The sequence below is a fragment of the Protomyctophum parallelum genome, assembly GCF_964188405.1.
Source record: "Protomyctophum parallelum genome assembly, chromosome: 4".
NCBI classification, from domain to species: domain Eukaryota; kingdom Metazoa; phylum Chordata; class Actinopteri; order Myctophiformes; family Myctophidae; genus Protomyctophum; species Protomyctophum parallelum.
Genome location: NC_139700.1, coordinates 14,075,329 through 14,099,716, shown reverse-complemented (window position 1 = coordinate 14,099,716; position 24,388 = coordinate 14,075,329). Strand labels below are relative to the sequence as shown.

At 42.5% G+C, this 24,388-nt stretch overlaps 2 protein-coding genes across 2 annotated transcripts in view; one reads left to right on the top strand and one right to left on the bottom strand.

Annotated features, from left to right (window-relative positions):
- Window positions 1-10,854, top strand: part of megf11 (multiple EGF-like-domains 11) — a 133,815-nt gene extending 122,961 nt beyond the window's left edge. Inside the window, exons 21-26 of the mRNA XM_083762986.1 lie at window positions 107-343; window positions 1,432-1,601; window positions 2,359-2,422; window positions 7,184-7,228; window positions 8,805-9,014; window positions 9,275-10,854. Coding sequence (XP_083619112.1) covers window positions 107-343; window positions 1,432-1,601; window positions 2,359-2,422; window positions 7,184-7,228; window positions 8,805-9,014; window positions 9,275-9,459 — 911 coding nt within the window. The 3' untranslated portion in view covers window positions 9,460-10,854. The remainder of the gene's footprint in view (window positions 1-106; window positions 344-1,431; window positions 1,602-2,358; window positions 2,423-7,183; window positions 7,229-8,804; window positions 9,015-9,274) is intronic.
- A 910-nt stretch (window positions 10,855-11,764) lies between these two features.
- Window positions 11,765-20,750, bottom strand: rab11a (RAB11a, member RAS oncogene family). Its single transcript, XM_083762341.1, has 5 exons — window positions 20,564-20,750; window positions 16,950-17,145; window positions 16,554-16,747; window positions 15,572-15,652; window positions 11,765-14,416 (listed from the first exon to the last, which is right to left on the bottom strand). Exons 1-5 carry the CDS (start codon window positions 20,601-20,603, stop codon window positions 14,280-14,282), a joined length of 648 nt encoding a protein of 215 aa, XP_083618467.1. The 5' UTR covers window positions 20,604-20,750; the 3' UTR covers window positions 11,765-14,279.
- Window positions 20,751-24,388: the final 3,638 nt, after the last annotated feature.

Sequence of the window (24,388 nt, the reverse complement as noted above, 5' to 3'; positions counted from 1 at the left end):
TTGGAAAAGAGATGTGGTGGTCTGTAGAGTGACAAAAGAGCTCATCACCAATTACCGTTGCAACTCGGGCGTGTTTTACTAAGTACAGAGGGTGTGTTTCCTGTAGCAGCTCTGATGATGGAGGAGCTGAACCCGTACACCAAGATCAGCCCGGCGCGCGGCTCTGAGCGCCAGTCGGCGGGGGCCGTGATGGGCATCATCTTCCTCCTCCTCATCGTCATGGCCATGCTCAGTCTGTTTGTGTGGTACAGACAGAGGCAGAGGGACAAAGGCCACGACATGCAGCCCAGCGTGTCCTACTCACAGGAGATGCACATCACCAACACGGACTACTCCCTCTCTGGTGAGATGTCCACTGGCATTTACACAACACTTTATTGCCATTATAGCCCCTTTTCCACCTTTGGTTCTAGAACTGGTTCCATTCTAGATTCTTGGAACTTTGGTGCTTTCACGGAGCCGGCTGCCATTTTTCTTTTTAGTTCCAGTGCCGAACGAACTTTTAGGGTTCTGAACTAAATTCATTATTCAGTGGAAACACTTTGAACTGGTTCAATATTAGGCGGGAAAAAGGAACAGAACCGGTTCAATGCTGGTGGAAAAGGTTAAAAGTGCAGGCACATCAAGAGGACGTATTGACTGAGCTTGCTAAAGTATCTGTGCATGATTGTACCCAATTGTCCAGGTCACAAACCAAAATACCGCATTGTATCCCATTTTCATCGTATTTAACCACAAGAGGGTGCTGGACCCAGACTTCTAATGCTTTTTAATATATGTATTGGGCTTTTTCTATTGTTTCCCCTCATCAAATAGTATCAACCAAAAGAACAAATGTGTCCAGAATAGTTTATTAATATATTTCACAATATGACACTTGACACTAAATATCAGCAGCCCTGATGTTTTTTACGCCAGCATATTAACATAGTAACATCAAACTATTGCAACAAAGAAAAGTAATCCACATGAATACCTACGGCATTTATATCTTGAACGCAGCTGATTGACTGTTACAAATACCTCTCTTCATTATTCCTGAAGATTCTGAAACCCCCATGCTTGTTGTTTAAAGGTTTTCTTTTAGGTTTTATAACCTCAATTACACCCACACAACCTGAACTTTGAACATTCAGTGGATTGTCTGTGGTCTGGGGTTTTCTCTGTGTTCTGAAGCCTTTTTAGCGGCAATGAAAACAGGCAACAGGCCTCAACAGTCATATAATGGGATTTGTGGACTCTTACCTCACAGTCCACAGGAAAATCAGAGCACTTGTTTGAGCCAGAAAACCCCAGACCACAGAAAATGTACAAAATGTTAAAAGTTCAGGTTTTTTGGATGCAATTGAGCTCAGAAAACCTAAAAAAAATAAGATAAATTATAAAAACTTTTTTTTTTTTAATGTAACGATCCCTTTAAAACCCCCACAGAATGTGGCAGTACAGTGGCGATGCGACCCAGCACCATTGAAGTGGTATCTCAGAGTCAGAACACCAGCAGCAGTGCTCAGTGTTTCTCCAACCCCAGCTATCACACCGTGGCCCAGTGCAACGTCACCCCCAGCATCTCCAGCAGCCTGGACGGCACTCTGACCCTCAAAGTATGTCCACTTCTTCTAATAACTATTATTCTGAAAGAGAATTCTCCAGTAAAGAAATACCACACAACAAGCAGTGGTGGAAAAAGTAGGCTACTGAAATGTTTTACTTAAAGGACCACTTCACCACTTTTCAACCTATCTTCATATAATAGGTAAATAGGTCCTCACTAATAATCATGAAAAAATGGCACGATTCTTTTCTACTCATTCTGTGTCTCATAGAACGGCTGTGGGCAGTTTAGAAACCGTCTTCCAGTGACATCATTATTAGGCAGATGTTTTTTTAAAACAAGATTTTTTTACAAAAATATTTCGATTTTCATTATCGTGAGAACGATGGCTTCCATTTTCGCATTGCAACTTTTCAGGACTAGAAAGCCTGCAGTTTCTAGTAGCTTGTATTCCCCATCGATGATGTCACTGGAAGACGGTTTCTGAACTGCCCACAGCCCTCCTATGAGACACAAACCGAGTAGAAAAAAATTGCACAATGTTTTCATGATTATTAGTGAGGACCTATTATATGAAGATAGGTTGGAAAGTGGTGAAGTGGTCCTTTAAGTATAGAAGTATCAATACTGCAATGTAGAACTATTCCGTAAAAGTAAAAGTTCGGAAATCAAATTGTACTTGAGTAAAAGTAGAAAAGAATTGGCATAGTGGAGTAAAATTAAAAAACAATGTACTTTAAGAAAAATGAAAAATCTAAATAAATGAAAATGAATGTCATGAAACCTTTAACGTTCCTCTCCAACAGTCAAGCACCCTGAAGAGCAGAAATGGCTCCGAATGGAGAGCCTACTGCAATCTGAACGACCTTGGTAAGTATATAGGCTACCCTCTTGGACTCACTCCCCATGAGGCTGCCCTCTTTGACTCACTCCCCATGAGGCTGCCCTCTTTGACTCACTCACCATGAGGCTGCCCTCTTTGACTCACTCACCATGAGGCTGCCCTCTTTGACTCACTCCCCATGAGGCTGCCCTCTTTGACTCACTCCCCATGAGGCTGCCCTCTTTGACTCACTCACCATGAGGCTGCCCTCTTTGACTCACTCCCCATGAGGCTGCCCTCTTTGACTCACTCCCCATGAGGCTGCCCTCTTTGACTCACTCCCCATGAGGCTGCCCTCTTGGACTCACTCCCCATGAGGCTGCCCTCTTTGACTCACTCACCATGAGGCTGCCCTCTTTGACTCACTCACCATGAGGCTGCCCTCTTTGACTCACTCACCATGGCACATATATTCACATCATCTGTGGACTTTATTTACTGTGTCGACACCCAAATGTTTTGTCATCGACACGGTCGTGCCAACTAAGGACCATAAATGAGCCTTTAACAAATTGTCACAGTTAACTTCATAGATTCATTGATCAGCACTTACCGGTATTGTACTGTATGTGTCCATGTCAAATGTCACCTAGGGTCTATCCTAAAAGTCTGTCCTATGATCCTAAAGTCTATCCTATCCAGACCTGTGGGAAGTATTTTGCATAGTTTGTATACTTCTACTCCACTACAATTATTTGACAGCTTTCACATACCTGCTGACATTGCCTTTCCTCTGGCTTTCACTTTCATGATAGCCTTTGCTCTGATTTTGATAAGTTGTTGTGTGCGCAAGTGCGTGAGTGTGTGTGCGCGCACGAGCGTGTGTGTGTCTGCACGCGTGAACGCAAGGGAGGATTATTCAACGGGCCTGTTGGGCCCAGGCCCAGGGGCCTCCGAGCTAGGGGGGCCCCTGAGCTTCAGCGTGGCCGCGTTGCTGTCACACGGAGGCTCAAGCTTAGGGGCCCCCAAAAAGTTCAAAGTTAATAACAGTTATTAACTTTGAACTTTTTTCCAGTAAGCTTATCATGGCAATAAAATAAGCCCAAATGTCCTAAACCAGTGGTTTTCAACTGATTGTGAATGAGGGACTGCCACCCTGACTTAGAATCAACCTGGGGACCTGTTGTGTTGTGTGGGGATATGGGAAGATTAGTGCTTTTGTATCACTTGCTATGCATCCCATGTGTAATGTATACAACATCCCACTGTGTCTCAACTCTCAACCAATGGTCCATTGACTAAGAATTTCCTAATAATAATGACTCATCCAGACATTCTGGTGAACTTCCCCCTCTGAGATTTTAACTCCCTTTTTCTGTTGAATTTCTTGACCTTCCACTTGTCAGTAAATTACTGCATGGATGGTCAGGTCATTCAGTTCACTGTTTCTCAACTAGTAGAAAGAAAATGTAAAAAATAAAATATCTACAAATCCTACATTATACTAAATGCATGGTCAGGGACCACATTTACTTGTTCACGAGTGAGGGAGGACGGAGAAGGAGATCAGCCGGAGAATCGGAGTGGCAGGGGCGGTATTGCAGTCGCTGTGCTGCACTGTTGTGACGAAAAGAGAGTTGAGCCAGAAGGCAAAGCTCTCCGTCTACCGAGCAATCTTCGTTCCTACTCTCACCTATGGTCATGACCGAAAGAATAAGGTCGCGAATACAAGCGGCCGAAATGAGTTGTCTTTGACGGGTGGCTGGCATAGAGATAGGGTGAGAAGTTCAGTCACACGAGAGAGACTCGTCTCGGAATCCCCCAGGAGGAAGTCACTAATATTGCTCTCGAGAGGGAAGTCTGATGCACTCTGGTGGAGCTGTTGCCCCCGCGACCCGACTACGGATAAGCGGTTGAAAATGGATGGATGGATGGGACCACATGCAATACCTCCACGGACGACCTGTTGAAAACCCTGTCCTAAACCATCATATGATACATGTTACTGCAAGTGTTTAAACCCTCAGTTTATCCATAAGGCTTCCAGAGAGAGGTCTCCAAAAACAGGGGGGGGGGGGGCTTTGCATATCTCTAGATCCGCCTATGCATGCACGACTGCGCGTGTCCATATGTACATGCGTGCGTATGTGTGCATAAGTGAAGGTGGGTCACCCTGAGCTCATTAGTGCTCACTCACTGGCTCCTGTGGCCCATGCCTCTGTCTGGGCCAACTTTTAAAGCAAGATTATGGATAGCATGCTATATTTTTGTGCTACAGTATGTTGACACAGTAAGCCCATTGGATTTAATGACTATAAAAAGGTTTTCACCTACAATAGGGCATAGAGTATTTTAATGGAGGCAATAAGCAACTCGAGAACAAACAAAAAACCTATGTTGGCGTGTTGATAACAGTATCAGTATGTCCAGGACACCCAGCCATGTAAATCAACTGGAGTTCCCAGCCAGACTTATGTGGTGGTGGTATTATTTATTTTATTGTGTGAGTTACATCTGGTAGCATCATTGCAACCTTCTATAAAACAGGAACATTTGATTAAATATATTTTGTAGACCCCATATGGCAACTGCTCCTGTCACACTGTACTATTTTTGTTGTTGAACTCTGATCATACTGTATTGATTGATTGATTGAAACCTTTATTTATTCTCGAAAAGAGCATTGAGGTTCCCCAAACACAAACGCCCATAATGGTCCCTTCTCTTTTAAAAAACTTCAGCCTACCGATGTCTACTACGCAATATGTGAATTGAAAGAAAGCTGTGGTGCCGGTCCTGACGGTCTTGAAGCTAAATTTATTAAACTTGCTGCTCACATATTAATGTATCCCCTCGCTGACCTGTTCAATCTGTCTCTATCTACCTCCTCACTCCCTCCAATTTGGAAAAGTGCAAGAGTCACCCCCATTTTCAAAACTGGAGACCCAACTGACATAAATAACTACAGACCCATTTCCAGCATCTGCACTATTTCGAAAGTCCTCGAAAAACTTATCTACAAACAGCTATCAGCTTACATTAACCGTGGCAACATTTTATCTCCCCTTCAATCAGGATTCAGACCACACTTCTCCACAACCACAGCTACCTTAAAATTCACAAGCGACGTACTTCTGTCCTTTGACAAAAGCCATCTCACTGGTGCAATATTCATTGATCTTTCCAAAGCATTCGACATGGTTGACCACTACCTCCTTCTTGACAAACTCTTCTCTGTTGGTTTAAATAGAAACGCTCTCCTATGGTTTAATTCCTATCTCCACAACAGGCGTCAGTGTGTAGCACTTCAAGGCTCTAAATCAGACTTTTCACTTGTGGAAAAAGGCGTTCCACAGGGGTCTATACTGGGACCACTCCTCTTCTCTATATTTATAAATGACCTACCTGATATCTGTTCCCACTGTCAAGTCCAACTCTATGCCGATGACACTGTTATCTACGTTTCTGACAAAAACACCCACCAAACACCTCCTACAGTCCGATTTCAATCTGGTCCAAAAATGGCTTCAAAACAATATGCTTTTACTGAACAAAAATAAGTCCTGCAGCATGCTATTCGGCCACTCACGCAGTAGTGCAAACACCTCCGATCTTTTGATTAAATTCAACGATGGCTCTAACCTGGAGAAAGTGGACACATTTAAATACCTTGGTATCACACTTGACCCTGAACTCTCTTTCAAACCCCACATTGATCTCACCCTAAAGAAAACCTACGGCAGTTTGTGCTCATTATACCCCTCCATCAACTGCTTTTCATTTGAAGTAAGGAAACGAATAATAAACCAAGTACTACTCCCCATTATAGATTACGCTGACATAGTCTATCAGAACACCACAGAAACCATTCTCAAACCTCTAAATGTACTAAATAACTCACTATGCCGATTTGTACTGAGATGCCCATACCAAACACACCACTTCACAGACAACTTCACTGGTACCAATTCCTATTCAAATGTGTGCACCTCAACTTCCCTCCATACCTGAAACAGTCACTGGTACTATATACATCTCCATACCCACTTAGAAATACTCACCATCCCTACTTTGCTATTCCCAGAAGAATATTCTCTGTATCCGGACGCAGGTCATTCCATTACAAAGCCCCATTTGACTGGAACAACCTTCCCCTTTCTCTCAGATCTGTGACCTCTCCCGGACGCTTCAGGACTTCTCTGTATTGACACCTCAAAATAACCTGTTCAACCTGTTCATGCTACTAACACTGCCCGTACTGCTGTTTACTTCTGACCCCTGTTCCAAATCACTGTACTGTACTAGTCTCAATATGCCTGTCCAAAAAGAGTTGGGGGATGGGGGAGTGGGTGGGAGAGGATGAGCAAGCTAACTGTATCTGTACATGTCTGTATTGTCTATTGTGCACTGTCTATCTGTGTAACTGCACTGTACTGTATGTAAATGTTTTTCCCTGTATACGGGCCCCCCTCTAAAATGAGATGCTGCATCTCAAGGGGCTATCCTTTCAATAAATTCTGACCAAATTCTGACCCTCATTTGCAATGCTGCTGAGATTACACACAAAATGGATGGATAAATAAAACAAAAACAAATCTACAAATAAGGCATATAGATATAAAACACAGAAAGCAACAGAAAGTGTACCACCACATCTGCATCTGTACACATAAGCAGACAGGAATGTGCAAATGAAAGATCTGAAGATTTGCAGATATTTCTAAGAAACCTTCTGAAAACCTGACATTTCCCATATTCCACAGAGAATGCACACAGACACACAACATGACCGCTGTTCTTTGTTACAGATGTTCAACAAGAGGACATACAGACACAGAGAGGCACCAGGAAAGGTAAACACGTTATTATTTATTTATTTGTTTGACCTATATTTAACCAGGAGAAAATCCCGTTGAGATTAACAAATCTCTTTTCCAATGGAGCTCCAGGACACCACAGGCATAATTTGTACGTGTGGTGCGTGTGTACGTGTGGGTGTGTGTCTGCGTGTATGTGTGGGTGTGTGTCTGCGTGTGTACGTGTGGGTGTGTGTCTGCGTGTGTACGTGCTGCCTGTGTCCCTCTATCCATGTGGTGTCCTGTTGCTGCTTTGCCTTTGTGCATCCCTACAGTACCTCATCCAGAACAGCCAATATCTTTTTTTTTCTCCCCCCGGTCGCTATTAGTTCCCTCAAAGATTTCTTCCCCTGAACCAGTATCCCATGTCCTAACCCCCTCTGTGATTTATGTGAAAACTGTCTGCACTTTGGACTCGATCATGGTGGGCCGACGTTTTGTTCCAGTGTTAATTACCCACTACGGCTCAGTGTCCAATATGTCATTTTCAGTCTCCTGCACAGACTGGGGTAGGGGTTATAGGGAGTACACCAGAGTAGCTCTGCTGCCATCTGTAATGAGGCTTCTTATCACACTAATGAGCATGTTGCACTCTCACCTCTCCCTGTTCTGGCCAACATTACTCAGGGGTAGGGGTGGCGGTGGCTCAGGGGTAGAGTGGTCGGTTGGGAACAGCAAGGTCCCCAGTTCGAACCCGGGCTCCCCCAGAGTTAGTGTCGAAGTGTCCTTGAGCAAGACGCTGAACCCCCAAATTGCTCCCGATGAGCAGGTTGGTGCCTTGCATGGTTCCCTCCATCATCGGTGTGCGAATGTGTGAGTGAATGGGTGAATGTAAAGCACAATCTATGTAAAGTGCCTTGGATAAAGGTGCTATATAAATGCACCATTTACCATTTATTACTCACGTGTCCCTACACACAGTGCACAGTAAGTATTCTCAATCTCAACACCAGTGTTTCTCAACCTGGGGTCTGTATTTGAGGCAGAACTTGGCTATGCGTCACCCATTCCGTTTTATGTGACGGTGACTAGATGAAACTATCCTGTCACGTCGCCTGCTGAAAAGGACAGATGAGATGGTTTATGATTCCAAGCCTATCAGTATGCAGCTCTACCGGTGCAGACTCAGCAGAAGCGAACATCGCATCACTTGGCACAGACCCCTGCTTGGATGGCACCCCATGGGGCTCAAGTCCGCTTCTGACAGCGTGCCTGCCTTGTTTTAAAGGGTCAACCTATTACTAGTTGGGAATGAGGGGCTACCGTGAAAAGCAACATGACAAGGGAGCTCCGACTCCGTCTCATGAAACGGGTGAAGTGTCACTATAGTTTCGTAGACGATTTAGGTCACAAGTCATGATGCCGTGTGTGTGTGTGTGTACGTGTGCGTGTGAGTGAGCACACGTGTGCGGGGGCCTCTGTTTTTATCAGATGTAAGAAGAAGGGCTCAGAGGAAAAACCTTTGAAAACCACTGCTCTATGCTAATGCAACGAGACCTGTTCAGATTCTGAGCTGCATCTCGTGGCGAGCCTGATGCTAAACACGTCGCGCTCGTCCTGTGCTTGTTAACAGATTACATCAAGAACTCCATGTGCAGCAACAGCTTGTGCTCCCTGAATGGCGAGAACCCCTATGCCACCATCAGAGACCCACCGGGTGTGTCCTGCACCAAGCACACAGAGAACAGCTATGTTGAGATGAAGTCCCCCTCCCACCGCGAGGTGCCCTTTGGGGGCACCGCCAGCCTTTTGGGCAACGCCACAAGAACTATCTATGACGACGGTGAGTGCAGGTTCTCTCCCCAGTGGCATGGAGAACTCAACTCAACTCAGAAAGATGCTTATGTTCCCCTGGGTTCCTGCACCCCACTGGGATTCTTTACCAAAGCTGTAAGCCTCTTTAGCCGTAATCGCAGGAAATGTGTCGATGCTTCCTTTAACCCTATATCTGCATGCTACTCCCCTGCTTCAGAACGGACTGACACCCCCTTCTCTCCCTCCTTTCTCTATCCTGAACCGATCCCCCGCCCACCCTCCCTGTAGAGCCGGCAGTGAGCGTTCTACAGGGACCCAACGGAATGGCCACCGGCTTCTCCCAGAGTCCCTACGACCTTCCCCGCAGCAGCCACATTCCCAGCCACTACGACATACTGCCCATGCGCCACAGCCCTACGCACACCCCACCACCACCACCACCACCCCCAGAGAGTCCCAGCTCCTTGCTCTAGAGGTCCGCTGTCCGACTGTGCTGGCCCTGACAAAGTGTCGGTAAATCAGGCCAGGTTCAGCAGCCAACTTTCAGCCGATGGCCCTCCCTCCGTCTCCGCGCATATCGAACCAGATGCCAGGGATGTGGAGATAGATGGAGAGCCGCAGCTTGTCTGGACCCGGTTCTCCGTCCTGACTTGTATCATTTTAAACACTCCTTCTGTTGGCTGAGAAGGATGGAGGGAAGGAAAGACAGAGGAAGGGACAGCCTCCAGGTCTGCACACTCCAGTGACCCACTCATCCATTTTATTATCTCGTAGAACCGATCACTGAAACGGCTCCACAGCCTTTTCAGGGACCCTGAAGATGGATTGTGTTCAGGGCAGGCTGTATGGACTGGATGAATAGATTATATCCAGCAAGGGAGCCTTGCTCACCTATTTTTAGCCCTTGTTATAGACAAGCTTATCATTCAAGGGCAATCAAGTGTTCATACAGTAATATATCCCCTCAACAGAGAAGCAGGTTTCTTCACACGCAGGTGGGTACAGTATGGCAGACAGATTCACGACATATAGCAGAGTTTATGGTTTGGGATGGTGTGTTAATTGTCCAAACTTATGAAGCATGGATAACAATAGTGAGATATTGGTCATTGTTTAAAATGATCACAGAGCTAATACTAACTTGAACCCTGTCTATACACTACAGGACTGTTATTTATTTTGTAAATGAGGGTGGTGAACCTGCATTCACCAGAATTTCCAAATCATTCAGTCACACGTGTGGGTCTCATGTTAGGATCTGTCCCACAGTGAAGTAATCTGTGTGTTGCTTTCTAAATGATGTGAAGGCATTCTTATCAGTTGTTTCCGAACGTACATATTTGAAATTGTGGGTGTTATGAAGGGATTGCTTTAGACTTTGTTTAGGTATTTATAATGCAATTTGCATTTATTTATTTATATTAAGTGATGGTGAATTTTGTTAATGTGACACTAAAGTATAAAGAAAAGACAAGCATGATCAGATTATGGATACCCAATGATGTAGATAACACAATTTATCTTGTGAGATGATCAGTGTAATTTGTGCAGTTTCTCAAGTTAAATGGTTTTCTCTTTCTCTCTCCCCCACCCCACAAACTTCCTGTCTTTCTGTAAATTTGCAAATTGCAAATAAATATTATCTTACTGATTCAAGAGCCACAAATACCCTGTGCAGTAATCACAATGGGAACCATGTGTAAAAATTCTGTGTAAAATGTTATACGTTTTTATGAGGCTACATAACTTTTTACTACTCTATTGAATTAAATCTATTCATTCACTATGTGAATTCCATCTCAACCTCTGTAGAAGCAATAACATGCTGACAATCGATGGCCGGAGACAGTGTTATATAGTATTTGACATTATGCCATCTTAGACCAGTGTGGTGACTGTTGATCATGTGTTCACGTGTCTGCTTCTTTTCGCCCTCTGGAGGTGTTTCTAGTTGCCGTCATTTCAATGCTGCTTGATGTTTTTGTATATATAAATTGAAGATTAAAAGCCTATGCTGCCATCAAAAAGGCTGTGTCAGTCAGGCATTTATGTCCTACAGTTTCTCGCTTCTCTAATCTGCAGTAGCGGGACTACTATTATTCTGTATTCCAACCAGCACATAATTGCAGGCTCTGTAAAGAATAGCCAGCGGTGCAAATCCAGGACAGGCTGCAACAGTATGTTGAGCGTGGATCAGCATACCCCTGACACCGTATGATTTGATGAAACATAATGGGTGAAGCACTGAAATTAACTATCAACTGGCTCTGTTAAATAATGTACAGGTTATGTAATCAAAACCACTTTTCAGCATGTGTACGGAAAACATCCAGCAGGATCATTTAGGAACTACAGTAGTTCTTTCGAAAAATCCACTTAACTCCAATGTCGGCAGAAACCTTATCTCCATATTTAGTTTTCATTAACTAATTTCATTACTTTGTCATGTGGATTATAATAGCTGATGTTTATAATCGCTGATATACAAGGTCACAATGCATGGCATCGTGATGAGTTGTGAGTTTGTAGATCTATTTTTTTTTTATGTTCGGGCTAAAGTGATTTAACCAATGAAAAGTATTAACAAGACCTTGTGACTAAATAATGACATTGGATAAAATGGAACATTCTTTTTCCATTTCCTGAAAATTAAGTTTTAGTCATCTGCCCTCATGGATTCAAATATAATTGGGTGGCAGACATTGGGTGATTAAAGATAAGACGAGCATTTATACATTTCCTGAAGGCCTAGACATTGCATTACACACAATACTAACACAAATGTGTTACAGTTTTTTTTTATTTGAAGTTTCAATTGTAATTAGTGGTCTGAATAGCGGATGATTTATAATAAACAAATTACCAAAGAAATGGAAATACAGCATACACATACATAAAACGTATAGACAAAATGTGAAAAGGTAAAGGAAATCACATTACATAAATCATTTGATTCAATGTAGCTAGCAAACCGGCAATGCCAGTACCGTCTGTGCATTCACATCATAGGTACTGAGTGGCCACACACAGGACTGCAGCCTTTAGGAAGCGTCTCATCAAAGTACAGTACAGCCCTGCAGTCTTTACGCAGGTACTGGGTAATAAGATCTAAAGCCTAATTTAAACTTCATCGCATGACGGTGTCATGCACCGTAAATGACTGATTTTCAAGTGATAAACATGACGCATCGCCTATTAATTAGGCTTTACAATCAGGTGGCCGGTGTCTGACACCAGGTCATTGACCATTTAAAAAAGAAAATGCTACTAATTTTTGATATTTTTCTTTGAACCAGAATCTAACTTTATTCAGCATGGCGACATGAATACAACCTTTATCTGTAGTGCTTTCAGTGTGATATAGTGTCATGTTTAGTGCAAAAAGTGACATAGTCAAGTGTGAGTAACCTTGAACCTACTCAAGACAAGGCTTTCACAACGGCTGCCCGCAGCTGACATTGGCGACAGGGAAACTGATAAGCCACAGTGAGCCACTTCACACCTGTACGGTGGAGGTTTTTAAAAAGTCAGTTTGGTCCTCAGTGGTATGGAGCAGAGTTTCCTGAGCTCCCGAGATAATGGCCATCTTTCCTACAGTAGCTGTGCTAGGCCAAACTTCCCTGACTGATGAACCACTAAACGGGAATGGAGGCCAGTGGCCGGTGACTCGCAGAGCCAAGAGACCAGACGCAACCCCAGGACAGAGGAGAAAGTAATGTGAGGGCCAGCAGCCTGTCTTTTATGCGGAAACGGAAAGGCCACAATGGAGCAAACTGAGATTAGATGGGTATGTTTCTCTGCCTTGGACCCTGAGAACTCAAGTCTTCTTTGTTTTTTTATATTTTTTACTGTGCATCCCTGACACAGCTCCAAGAGCTCAAAACAATTTGGTTGGTCTCCCACAGCACCAGAAGGGACAGAACAAAGACAACACCTGGGGCGGTTTAACTCCCAAGAGATCATTATGATGGACTCTGACAGAGATACTGTCCGAAACAGCTTAAAAGTAGAAAGCACATTCGTGAAATGAAGGCATCCCAACATGACATTCCACTAGAAAGGCACTGTAACCACCACAATCATTAAAATGCAGTGATAGTTGCAGCTGAGGTCCCTCTATAGTGTCTGACTGCCAGTGCAAGTGCATCATTAAAAACAAAACCGTTTAGATGCATAATGTATCACTGGAGTGGATATGCAAAATGTTGCATTACAATAAGATCCCATTCATGCATCTTTGTCCAGCTATTGTCAATCACCCCCAATTTACCAGTGTCCGCTTTCAAATGGCTTGCTTCTTGTTCTTTTTAAGCAATACATTTTAGTACGTCATTTTGGCAGATGCTCTAACCTGGAGTGTCTTACAAATACAATAAGTGCAATGATAAAATAAGGTTAAATTCCAAGACAGCCTACATTACAAGCAACTAATATTAAGAGGACAAAGGTAAAAGCCTCAGCACTGACACTAGATAATAACTAATAATTGATGGCATGTTCCCAAACATGTATCATGTGAACCAACACCAAAGATCACAGTAGTAAGATGGCCTGGTCTGGAACTTAAGACTACCACTGTAAACAATTACTTGACACATATTGGGAGCCACTGAATACTGCACAGCACATGTTTCTACCAACATGTGTCAATGTTTTCTGAATACCCCTTTAAAAAAACCTTTAAACAAGCCTGGCTATAAGCTAATATGGACTCCAAGACACAGAAAATAACCTAGAGGAACTCAAATAAAATAAACACTGAAAAGGTGAAAGTTAGGTATTTCCCTTCACTCATTTCAGATTCCAGAGCAGAGCAAGCTAGCATGCAGAAGCATCTTAAGCTCATGATGACAAACATCACAATGTAGCTACCAGCATTGTGATTTGGCTATACTACTTGGACACTATAGATTGCAGAATGCTCTGATGACTAATCGTTGCCTTCCATGTTACCACAGGACAAACACTGACAGGCTCTGGCCTGTCACAGCTCCCTGCCCCCAAAGACACAGCCAGGATGAGAATGCATGTCAAATGCATAGGTACAGATTCACACACAAAAAAAAAGTTGATTATTACTTACAGGCAACATATTGATGCGTTTTGTGCAGATTTGATTATTAAAATGTTGCTATATAAAAGCTTTATAGAGGCAGAGGAAAGGAAGCGCACACCTAACTGGTAGTTCGCTTTCCTCCTGGTATCAGCCAACCAGCTGTATCTGAGAAGCACAGTCATTTTCTTTTTCTTCCAGAGAGGCGGACCCTCAGTGGGGAAAAGGGGCCGAGCACTGCTAGATGCTCTGACAACACTGCATCTTTGGTTTGTTCTCTGTGGGCTGCACCTGGATGTTTACCACGTTGTTGCTAGGTGACATGTCATTGTCCCGCCTGTCGGACATTTGCTTCTGAGAGACGATGCGGTAAATCTCTGTGTGGAGAGAGGAAAAGGAGAGAAAAGGTTATAATAGTTTTGGTTTTTTCATTATAGTTTAGTTTTAGTTAGTTTTGACATATTTTTTTCGAATTCAGTTAGTTTTAGTTAGTTTTTAGAGCGGGTTTGCTAGTTTTAGTTTAGTTTTTATTTTGTGAAAATGCTTAGTTTTAGTTTAGTTTTAGTTTTTGCTGCCTTACGGTGCTGAAAAGTGCCGTAAAAACGGCTCGGGAAATAAGGAAAAGTACCGAATTAATTTAAAAGGTTTATATTCTAAATGTCCGTAAGGCATATAAATATTGTTAAAAAAACGATAACGAATGCCATTTTGTCTATCATTTCAGTTCGTTTTAGTTAGTTTTGTGAACACACAATACAGTTTTAGTTTAGTTATCGTTTTTTAATTTATTTTAGTTTCAGTTTAGTTTCAGTTAACTAAAATGTTTTTTTAATTCTAGTTTTCGTTTTTTCGTTAGTTAAAGTTAACTATAATAACCTTGAGACACACACACACACACACACACACACACACACACACACACACACACACACACACACACACACACACACACACACACACACACACACACACACACACACACACACACACACACTCTCTTGAGGTGTGCTTCGTATTGGTCTAAAAACACCTCCCAGACCATTAGGAAGCTTAATAAGCAATATTACCACTGCATAAAGGCTGATAGCATTGCAGATTAAACATTTATAGCTTGATTACTCTGCTGTGCGGATACCAAAAGGGCCAAGTCTGCTCTGTAGCAGAGCACAGCTGCAGATCTTTATTGTAGTCACGTCCTGGTAAAAGAAACCGTGAAGCTACAAAGCACAACCGAAGCCAGATCTTTGATTAGGCATTCCTGATGCATAACTGGCATTCATCCAAGTCAGGCTTTCGATACAGACACTCCCTTTTGCATCTATGAGGATAGACGCTGCTGCTAACGCATTGGGCATGCAAATTTGATTTGACGTAGCATAATCCTAAATGATAACGCAATTAGATGTTTTAACAATGTTTCAGTCCAGAGAGGTTAATCTAAGCTAAACTAACTAAACTAAAATTCCATGGAGAAATGTCTCATCTAAATCAAACAATCTCAGAGAGGTGAGGATGTCAGGATGAGAGCTCACCAGTGAGAATGGTCTGGAAGGCTGTCTCCACATTTGTGGAATCCAACGCTGATGTCTCCAGAAATGACAGACCATTTTTCTCTGTGAGAGAAAGAAACACAAAGCATGAAAATATTCCCCTCCTATTGTTAGGCCTTCAAGACAATAATAAAATAAAAAACTGTGATAAAGCCCGGTACGGTACGCGCATATCACAGCCAAGATTCTATCACCTCCTTAAACCACTGCCGGATGAAATGTCCCCTCTACAGTATGCATGCACTGTACTTCCAGGAAAGTATGTCAAAAATCTAATAAACACTTTTAAAAACAATTTCAGTGTGTATTTCATAGTCACCATTGCATAACCATTGTACTGTGACATTGCTTGGAACAGGCAAATGTCAATAGCCAGACAAAAAGAAACAATTGTCATAAATGTAAAGCTGCATTGTGTGATATTTTTACGCTGTGGCTCTGCAAGAGTCTAGCTGTCAATAAGAGGGTTGTGTGTCTGTGTGTCTGGGCTAATTTCACAAACGGCTGGACAGATCAGCGCCAAATTATTGTGTACACTGTTGATAGGCCAGAGAAGTACCTCCACTAATTTTATATTCAGTTGTAGATTTTTTACATTTAACTTTTACTTAATAATGGGAATAGCATAGCATAGCTACACAGCATATCATAGACGCCTTGCATCATATATGACTGACGTCACAAGTTGGCCACATGAAGAATGAGATCCACATGGGAACAGACACTGACTGGAGCCACACCGCTCCCATGTGGACAAGTCACATGGGCTGAAACAAAACTAAATCTGCAATGTAAGGGACGGGTGTGGACTAGTCGACACACCAACTCAGGAGGGCGACTCCTATCCAATCAATGGGAGCTAGGGTGGCAGGGGCCTGAGGGGGGGTAGGTAATGTGAATTTATAGATAATTTCAAGAACATAATGAGCTTAATTATAACTTGGTAGTTGTAGAACTGCCTCACCTGCAAATGCCCGCGCCTCATCAGTGGGAACAGCCCTGAGATGTCGCAGGTCGCTTTTATTGCCCACCAGCATTATGACAATGTTAGTGTCGGCATGGTCTCTCAGTTCCTTAAGCCAGCGCTCCACATTCTCATATGTCAGGTGCTTGGCGATGTCGTACACAAGCAGCGCCCCCACCGCTCCACGGTAATACCTGAGGAGGCCAATAGTGATAAAGACAAAACAAACCTTTTTCCACAGAACTGTCCGTTCAAACATGTGGCCATATTATATAATATGAACCAAGATAATATTCATGAAGTTGTTTATCCAGGATCTGAAATATATTTTCAAATGTATTTTTGAAACATGTGTGCAACACATTTTTGCTGTATGGGTGTTTGAAGCCCACTTACGCAGAGGTGATGGCTCTGTACCGTTCCTGTCCAGCAGTATCCCATATCTGAGCTTTCACAGTCTTGCCGTCAACCTGGATGCTGCGAGTGGCAAACTCCACTCCAATGGTGCTCTTGCTCTCCAAGTTGAACTCGTTACGGGTGAAGCGAGACAGCAGGTTGCTCTTCCCCACACCAGAGTCTCCAATCAGAACCACTGCAAGTATAGTCAGAGGGGGCATGTCAATGCCAGTGTGTCGCACAAACGTACCCCAACCCTTGACGCTGAGTGCATCTAGGTCCCAGTTTTATAGTCTTTGGTGTGACCCGCCCGGGGACGGGGAATCAGAGCAGACACTGTACTACTGTAAAGGACACTACTATTAATCTTGGCATAGATAGATAGATAGATAGATAGATAGATAGATAGATAGATAGATAGATAGATAGATAGATAGATAGATAGATAGATAGATAGATAGATAGATAGATAGATAGATAGATAGATAGATAGATAGATAGATAGATAGATAGATTTTCAACCTCACTCCTCACAAATGATCATGATAAAATAACTTGTTTTCCCTACTCTGCCTGTGTCTCATAGGAGGGCTCTGGGCAGTTCAGAAACCCATCCACCAGTGACATCATCGATGGGGAATATAAGCTAATAGAAACTGCAGGCTTTCTATTCCTGAAAAGTTGCAATGTGAAAATGGAAGCCATCGTTCTCACAATTATAATAAACCCCCCTCTCTCATTTAAATCGGCCTAAGAATGATGTCACTGGTGGACGGGTTTCTGAACTGCCCACAGCCCTCCTATGTTTGGGATTTTTCTCTATTTTTATTTATTTGACAGGGACAAAGCTCATTAATCAACATGCCAGTTTTCACATCAATGTAAATGGGCCAGAGTTAGCCAAACGCTAAATTTCATCTCTAGTTCCTGAGCAGGCTCTGAAAAAGATTAATGATAAAAGAAAGACCCGAGTGTATAGTGTGCCAGCACACATCACCATGCTTTGATGCCATGTGTGCAAGCACCCGACACTATATCCATGGAACATATAAACATGGTACAGGGGACAGAACAACCGCAAAGTGAAGTGAAGAATGAGTGACACCGGTGATAAATACTAAATAGTGCTGATAATTAATTACTCATGATTACAGATTTGATTTGTTTTTAGCCACCTTTTCAGCCGGAATGTAGACGGCACCTGGGTGAGCAGTATGGGTTAGCGCCCCAGCCTGTGTCCTCCATGAGGAGGAAGCCCAACAAACCTTGGTGAGGCCTTTAGTAGGGCCATTATAATCCACCACTCCTGAATGGAGAGCCTGGTGCTGGGAGTCTGGTGCAACGCACACTCGCACAGGTCCTGGGCCTGGTGAGAGCAGGAGTGGACCTGGTGAGACGTAGGATGGGCCCAGACAGGAGTCAGCCCACAGAGCCTAGTCCTTCCACATGCCAGATTTTGGTTCTCCCAGTCCCGGCAGAGTAGTTCCCTGATGGACTGATCAAGGGTAGCTAGCTACTGGGACCTGAAACCCCGTTGACCTTTTGTTATGTGTGAAAAAATCATAGCATGCATGAAGAGTTTAGCTGCATCTGTTGTTAGAAATGGTCTTATGTGTCTGAAATTGGATAAATTGAATTTGATTTTATTGGCTACATTTTTAACATGCTTTTAAAATGTCAAGTTTGAGTCTAGTGTAATTCCAAGATATTCTGTTACTACCTGAATACTACTACCCTCAATAAGAATGTCAGGGTCTGTGGAGTTCCGTGAAAATAAACATAGTTCTTTTTGTATTCAGATGCAAACATGAGTTCCTCAGCCAGTCAGATACATGGACCATGACTGCAGTTAATTTGTCTGCTGTTAGATGTTTGTTTTTAGCATGTATATAAAGAACTGTGTCATCGGCATACATTTGTATGGAGACAGTTGGACAGACGGAAGGCAGATCATTTATATATAAACTAAACAAAATAGAGCCCAGTATTGATCCCTGAGGAACTCCAATGCAACAGTTAAGATATGCTGACTGAGCACTACCAACACGAACACTTTGGTTCCTGTTTGTTAAATATGAATGCATCCATTTGACTGCCTCTGTAGAAAAGTTAAAGGTATATTCAGTGATTTCACTCAAAAAACCTTAGGTTTCGTTTTTGGCTGTGGGTCCCAGCCTTTCGTCCAATCAGGATAGAGAGTCAAAAACGAAACCCAAGGTTTTTTGACCCCCAGGGGTTAACTGGGGACAGGGAGGAACTCCTTATATGATCAGCACACTCTATAGTAGGGAGGATTATCACAACAAAACAAAAAAATAAGTGATATTTGAATTAAGTGAAATCACTGAATATACCTTTAAAGAAGGATAGCTTTGACAGATGTACCTTCTATCACTCTATCACTAAACATCGGTGAAATTCACCCGAACACCTGCAGAAAAAAACAGGGATGTGGGTGGGCAGGGAAAGAAACCTACTTTCTACGATGTCACTGAACATTATGGAGGTACTGAAAGACCCACACACATCAGCAACATTGTGAAAATTACAAAAATATAATTGCCCCTGAAATCACCCGTGTTCTTCTAGGGTTAAATAGATAAGAGTATTTAAGAAATGAACCTTGCCAGATTATTTGCAACTGGTGGTTGCTTATAAGCCTGAACTGTTATAGTATAGTAGTACACCTGCCTACGATACCAATGACATCATCGATGGAGCTTCCAAGCTAATAGAAACTACAAGATTGAATAGATAGATAGATAGATAGATAGATAGATAGATAGATAGATAGATAGATAGATAGATAGATAGATAGATAGATCCAAACCTGACCAGTGACATCACCAGTAGGCAGGTTTCTTTCTGAACTGTACACACACACACACACACACACACACACACACCCTCTGCTTGGGACACAGAGCGAGTAGACGGAGATGGTACCATTTATAATCTTATTTTTCATTTTTCAGTGAGGACCAATTATTTGAATATATGTTGTAAATGGGCGAAGTGGTCTTTTAATCCAACAACAGACGTATGAATTCCTATAGTTTCTCTTTTTTACCACCCCCCCCTTCCCACACACACACACACACACACACACACACACACCATGCAGTGCTTTATGAATATGTCATGATTTCAGACAGGAAGTCTTACTCACTGATGACCCGGTCTGTCAGTGATCACATGAAGCTAACATATCAATGATTGATTAAGTACCATTATTGTGAATATGGAAAATTTCTTTGTATTCTTCAGTTCACAATAACTGTTAATAATAACGGTCAGCTATAGTTGAAGCATAGGTTCTGTGAAGCAATAAAGTACGTTAGCCTAACCTTTCAGACGCTATAGTGGTCTTTTGAATAGCTTTACGCAGTGTATTTTGTGAACGGTGTAACTAATCCGGGCGGGGTTTCAGAATTCTCGACAGCATGAAACAAATTTCTATTCGTCTCTATTTCGAAAGGGAGAAATCGAGCATCCCCAAATTATCCAGGTGGTTTATCATAGCCACATAGCTAACACTAGCTAGCCACTTTGGTCGGACACTATTGTTAGCTATTTTTGTCGCTGTCAGCTGGTAATAATTAGGGTAAAGTTACCTTTGAACAGGTAATCGTATTCGTCATCTCTAGTCCCCATCTTCTACGACGTTTTTCGACCTGTCAGTGTTGCTGTCGAGCAAAAATGCTAAGCCGAGATAGGACCGTATCTCTTTCTCCTCCTCGGTCCAAACAACACTGTGAGGCTAGCCTAGCAAGCTAGCAGTCACACACCCAAAGATGGGCGGCCCGTTTGCAACGTAAGTGTTGTTTTACATCTAATTGAGTGACCCATCGGGATCTGTGACCCCAGAGGTCACTGTTTTGCAATTTCACCCAATTCAAGGATGAAGTTCAAGGTGTTCATTTATTAATGTACATACTCCATCTCGAAAGTGATGGAAAAAATAGTCTATGAACAGGTTGAAAAGTATCTTGCCACAAAAAAGTTATGCATGAATTCCAATCTGGCTTCAGAACACCACTCCACTGACACATGCCTCCTCTATTTGAGCGACCACATCAAACACGAGGTGGATGCTGGCAAATACTGCGGCATGGTCATGCTGGACATCCAAAAGGCTTTTGACACAGTGAATCACTCCATACTGGTTAACAAGCTAAAAGCAATTGGTTTTGATAGCACATCAGTGAGCTGGATGCAATCCTACCTGGAGGGGAGAGAACAGATGGTGAACGGAACACTGTCCCCCTCCCAGTGAGCTGGGAGGGGGGACAAGGAAGGAAGCATATAGGACCTTTACTGTTCCTAATATATGTAAACGACATGACATCAGCATGTGACTGCAATTTGTTCCTGTTCGCAGATGACTCAGCACTGCTGGTCTCGGACAGGAACAAACTGCAGGTTGAAAAGGCCCTCAGCTCTGAACTTGGTAGAATCTGCACCTGGCTCGCTGATAACAAACTATCTTTACACCTGGGAAAAACTGAATCCATTCTATTTGGATCAAATAGTACTCTCAGCAAGGCAGATGGCTTCTTGGTTAGAGTGGGTAACATTATTATCACACGAAAAGATGAAATTACCTACCTAGGTTCCATCCTGGAGGCAAATCTTTTCAGTGATAAAATGTCCACCAACGTAATCAAAAAGGTCAACCAAAGAACAAGATTTCCATACAGGATCTCCTGACTGGTCAACAAAAACACCTTGAAGACCCTAAGGAGCCCTCGTTCAAGGTTTCTTCGACTACGCTTGCACCTCCTGGTACCACAGCACCTCTAAGGCCCTTAAAACAAGGCTCCATACTTCCCTAAACAAACTGGTCAGGCTACTACTTTCCTTGGCCTCACTCCCAGAACCCACCTCACCCCTGCCCACTTTGACAGGCTGGAATGGCTTAGGGTTGACGACAGAGTACAGCACCTTGCAATGGGTCTGGTCCACAAGATTCGCTACACCACCAAGTTACCCATGTCTAAATACTTCCTTAATGTCAACGAAGTCCACACCAACAACACCAGAGGGAGTTCAACAAACCATGTGCAACCCAGATTCGGCACAAACAAGGGACTAAATTAATTACCCCTTAAGACATGCAAATCCCTTGACTCCTTCAAAACTGCTCTCAAAGGGCACCTACGGATGGCTGCAATTCGAAACTGGCCCCCGTAAAATCTGAATCCCCCATGCACCCACCCCTGTTCCCCCTCACTGTATATGTTTCTTTTCCCTTTTTATCTCTTATGATGATTTCCTTTTGACTTTATAGTTGTGTATATTCGTAAGTCTTTAAATGTTTTGATGAATTGAAAATGGTGGGCCCTATTGTAAACAATCGTAATACTTTATGGTGTCGTCCACTCACTGTTAACAGTTTTTGTATCGAGTTGAAGTTGAATGTACTGTAATTCTGCAAACAAAATGTTGCTTTACACCTGTAAACCTGACACGAGGTTAGTAGGCCTAAACCTCTGACATTACATTAGTAGTGAGTGACATGACAATAAAGATCAGAGTGATTTCTATGATACTATAGTTCCCTCCGCTCATTCTAGCTCCGAGATGAGCTACAGAATGAGTGTAGGGACTGAGGGAACGTTTTGGTTGGGGCTAGTGTGCTTATATTACTGCTAGGCATGCAATTGAAAAACAGCTACCTCTACAGTCACAGTATTTGATAGGTTACCAATTTTCTATCAACACCTACATTTAATAAAACGCAAAGAAAGGCAAAGCCGTTTGAAAATACATTTGGTTTAACTCTTGCATTATTTGAATTTGTCTGTTTACACTTTACAGTAGCTCTACAATTCACGTGTTGTTGTTGTTGACATAAATTACTCACGCACGTCTGCGGTTCTATGGTGTAATGGTTAGCACTCTGGACTCTGAATCCAGCGATCCGAGTTCAAATCTCGGTAGGACCTGTATTTTCACGAGTGAAGTATGATAGTGAATTTTGATATGAATTAAGTGATTCTTCCAGTAGTGCTGCAAATCGTGTTACTGCGATAGCGGCCTACGTTTACAGTCAACTCTTCTAGTATGTAACTGAGGCTATACGCAAAAATCTTTTTTTTTTTTCAATTTGTGAAGGGTCAGAAAAATGGCATAAAGAAATCGTGTGAATGATTACATTTGATTTTATGCCGTAAAACATCTATAGCCTATACACAAATCTATTAAAAATAATATAAAAACACATACTACACAAATTGATGGATGGAACAGAATTTAAGAGTAGGTAGTCTATAGGCTATGACGCTATATAAAGGTTTTTTTTTCATCCAACAAACCTTTTTCAATATTATGCATGAACCACAGACAGTTACCACACCAGGGCAGCAGAGATACAGAAAAGAACGAATCTGTATTGGCCTATTAGGGCTATGGACCAGAGCTAAGTATTGGCATCGTTTTGTGAAGGGTCAGAAAAATGGCATAAAGAAATCGTGTGAATGATTACATTTGATTTTATGCCGTAAAACATTTATAGCCTATACACAAATCTATTAAAAATAAAATAAAAACACATACTACACAAATTGATGGATGGAACAGAATTTAAGAGTAGGTAGCCTATAGGCTATGACGCTATATAAAGGTTTTTTTTTCATCCAACAAACCTTTTTCAATATTATGCATGAACCACAGACAGTTACCACACCAGGGCAGCAGAGATACAGAAAAGAACGAATCTGTATTGGCCTATTAGGGCTATGGACCAGAGCTAAGTATTGGCATCGTTTTGATGACAAGAGTATACTGACACTTTCGTGCTGTAAAGGGCATGGTCACACTCACACCGCACTTTTATTCTACCTATGAAGGCGGATTCTGCCAATTTAATTAAATTCATTTCAATGGGAATGGAGCAATTTATTATTATTATTATTGTTGTTGTTGTTGTTGTTGTTGTTGTTGTTGTTGTTATTAATATTATTATTGTGGCAGACTGCATTTGCGATTGCTTTGGCATGGGAGTTCTGATCAACATATTCCTGTGGACAAGTGGTGAAAACTATGTGTGCTAACACACTAAACGATGCATGTACAATTTGTACTGTGCAATGAGCAATTGTTATGTCCATATCAAATAAATAAACATAAACATATGGAATTAAGTCTGTACTGGTCATATGGAGTGTGTCTTGAGTGTACAGGGTTTGATGAGGTCAGATCAACATATGGAATGTCAGAACAGGTCAGCTCCATATATGGAGATCTAAGGGTGGCAGCGGGGGAAGTGTCTTGAGTGTACAGAGTTTGATGAGGTCTGGCCATATGGAGCGTGTCTTGAGTCTACACTACAGGGTTTGATAAGGCCAGATCAACATAATGGAATGTCAGAACAGGTCAGCTCCATATATGGAGATCTAAGGGTGGCAGCGGGGGAAGTGTCTTGAGTGTACACTAGG